This window comes from Mastomys coucha, unplaced genomic scaffold (genome assembly GCF_008632895.1).
Source record: "Mastomys coucha isolate ucsf_1 unplaced genomic scaffold, UCSF_Mcou_1 pScaffold1, whole genome shotgun sequence".
Taxonomy (NCBI): Eukaryota; Metazoa; Chordata; class Mammalia; order Rodentia; family Muridae; genus Mastomys; species Mastomys coucha.
Genome location: NW_022196891.1, coordinates 68,848,288 through 68,848,751, shown reverse-complemented (window position 1 = coordinate 68,848,751; position 464 = coordinate 68,848,288). Strand labels below are relative to the sequence as shown.

The 464-nt window shown below is 46.3% G+C and overlaps 1 protein-coding gene across 1 annotated transcript in view; it reads left to right on the top strand.

The window, feature by feature from the left end:
* Ly9 (lymphocyte antigen 9) overlaps positions 1 to 464 on the top strand; it is a 12,686-nt gene that overhangs the window by 11,676 nt on the left and 546 nt on the right. The window contains exon 3 of the mRNA XM_031379076.1: positions 1 to 249. This exon is cut by the window's left edge and continues 86 nt beyond it. Within this exon, the coding sequence (XP_031234936.1) occupies positions 1 to 249 (249 nt within the window). The remainder of the gene's footprint in view (positions 250 to 464) is intronic.

Below are 464 nucleotides of genomic sequence, written 5' to 3'. Positions count from 1 at the left end.
CCTACACCCACCTCAGACACCAGCTCTGAGAAAAGTGCAACAACAGAAGAGGATGACAAAGAGACTGGAATACACAGCACTGCTAATGGTAGAAATCAGGTGTATGACTTGATCACTCAGGAGGACATCGCACATGACTTAGCCTATGGGGGGCAAGCAGAGTATGAAGCAGTCACCCCAGATGATAAAATGGCTGAGTCTATGGATGAAGAGGATATGACATATATACAAGTGTCCCTGAATGTGCAGGTGAGCACTTCTACTTCTACTTCTAGGACTCTTGGAGGCCTGGAAAAGTTCTTACAAACTGGGGTTCTGTCTGAGGATAGGTCAAGGACCATACAGACTGATGGCAATCATGGCTGATTACCAAACCTTGAGATTCTTTGAAATGGAAGAACTCACTCTTGGCCCATCATTATAGGGAGCAAGAGAGTCAGAGGCACTGTCCCCAGCACAAAAGC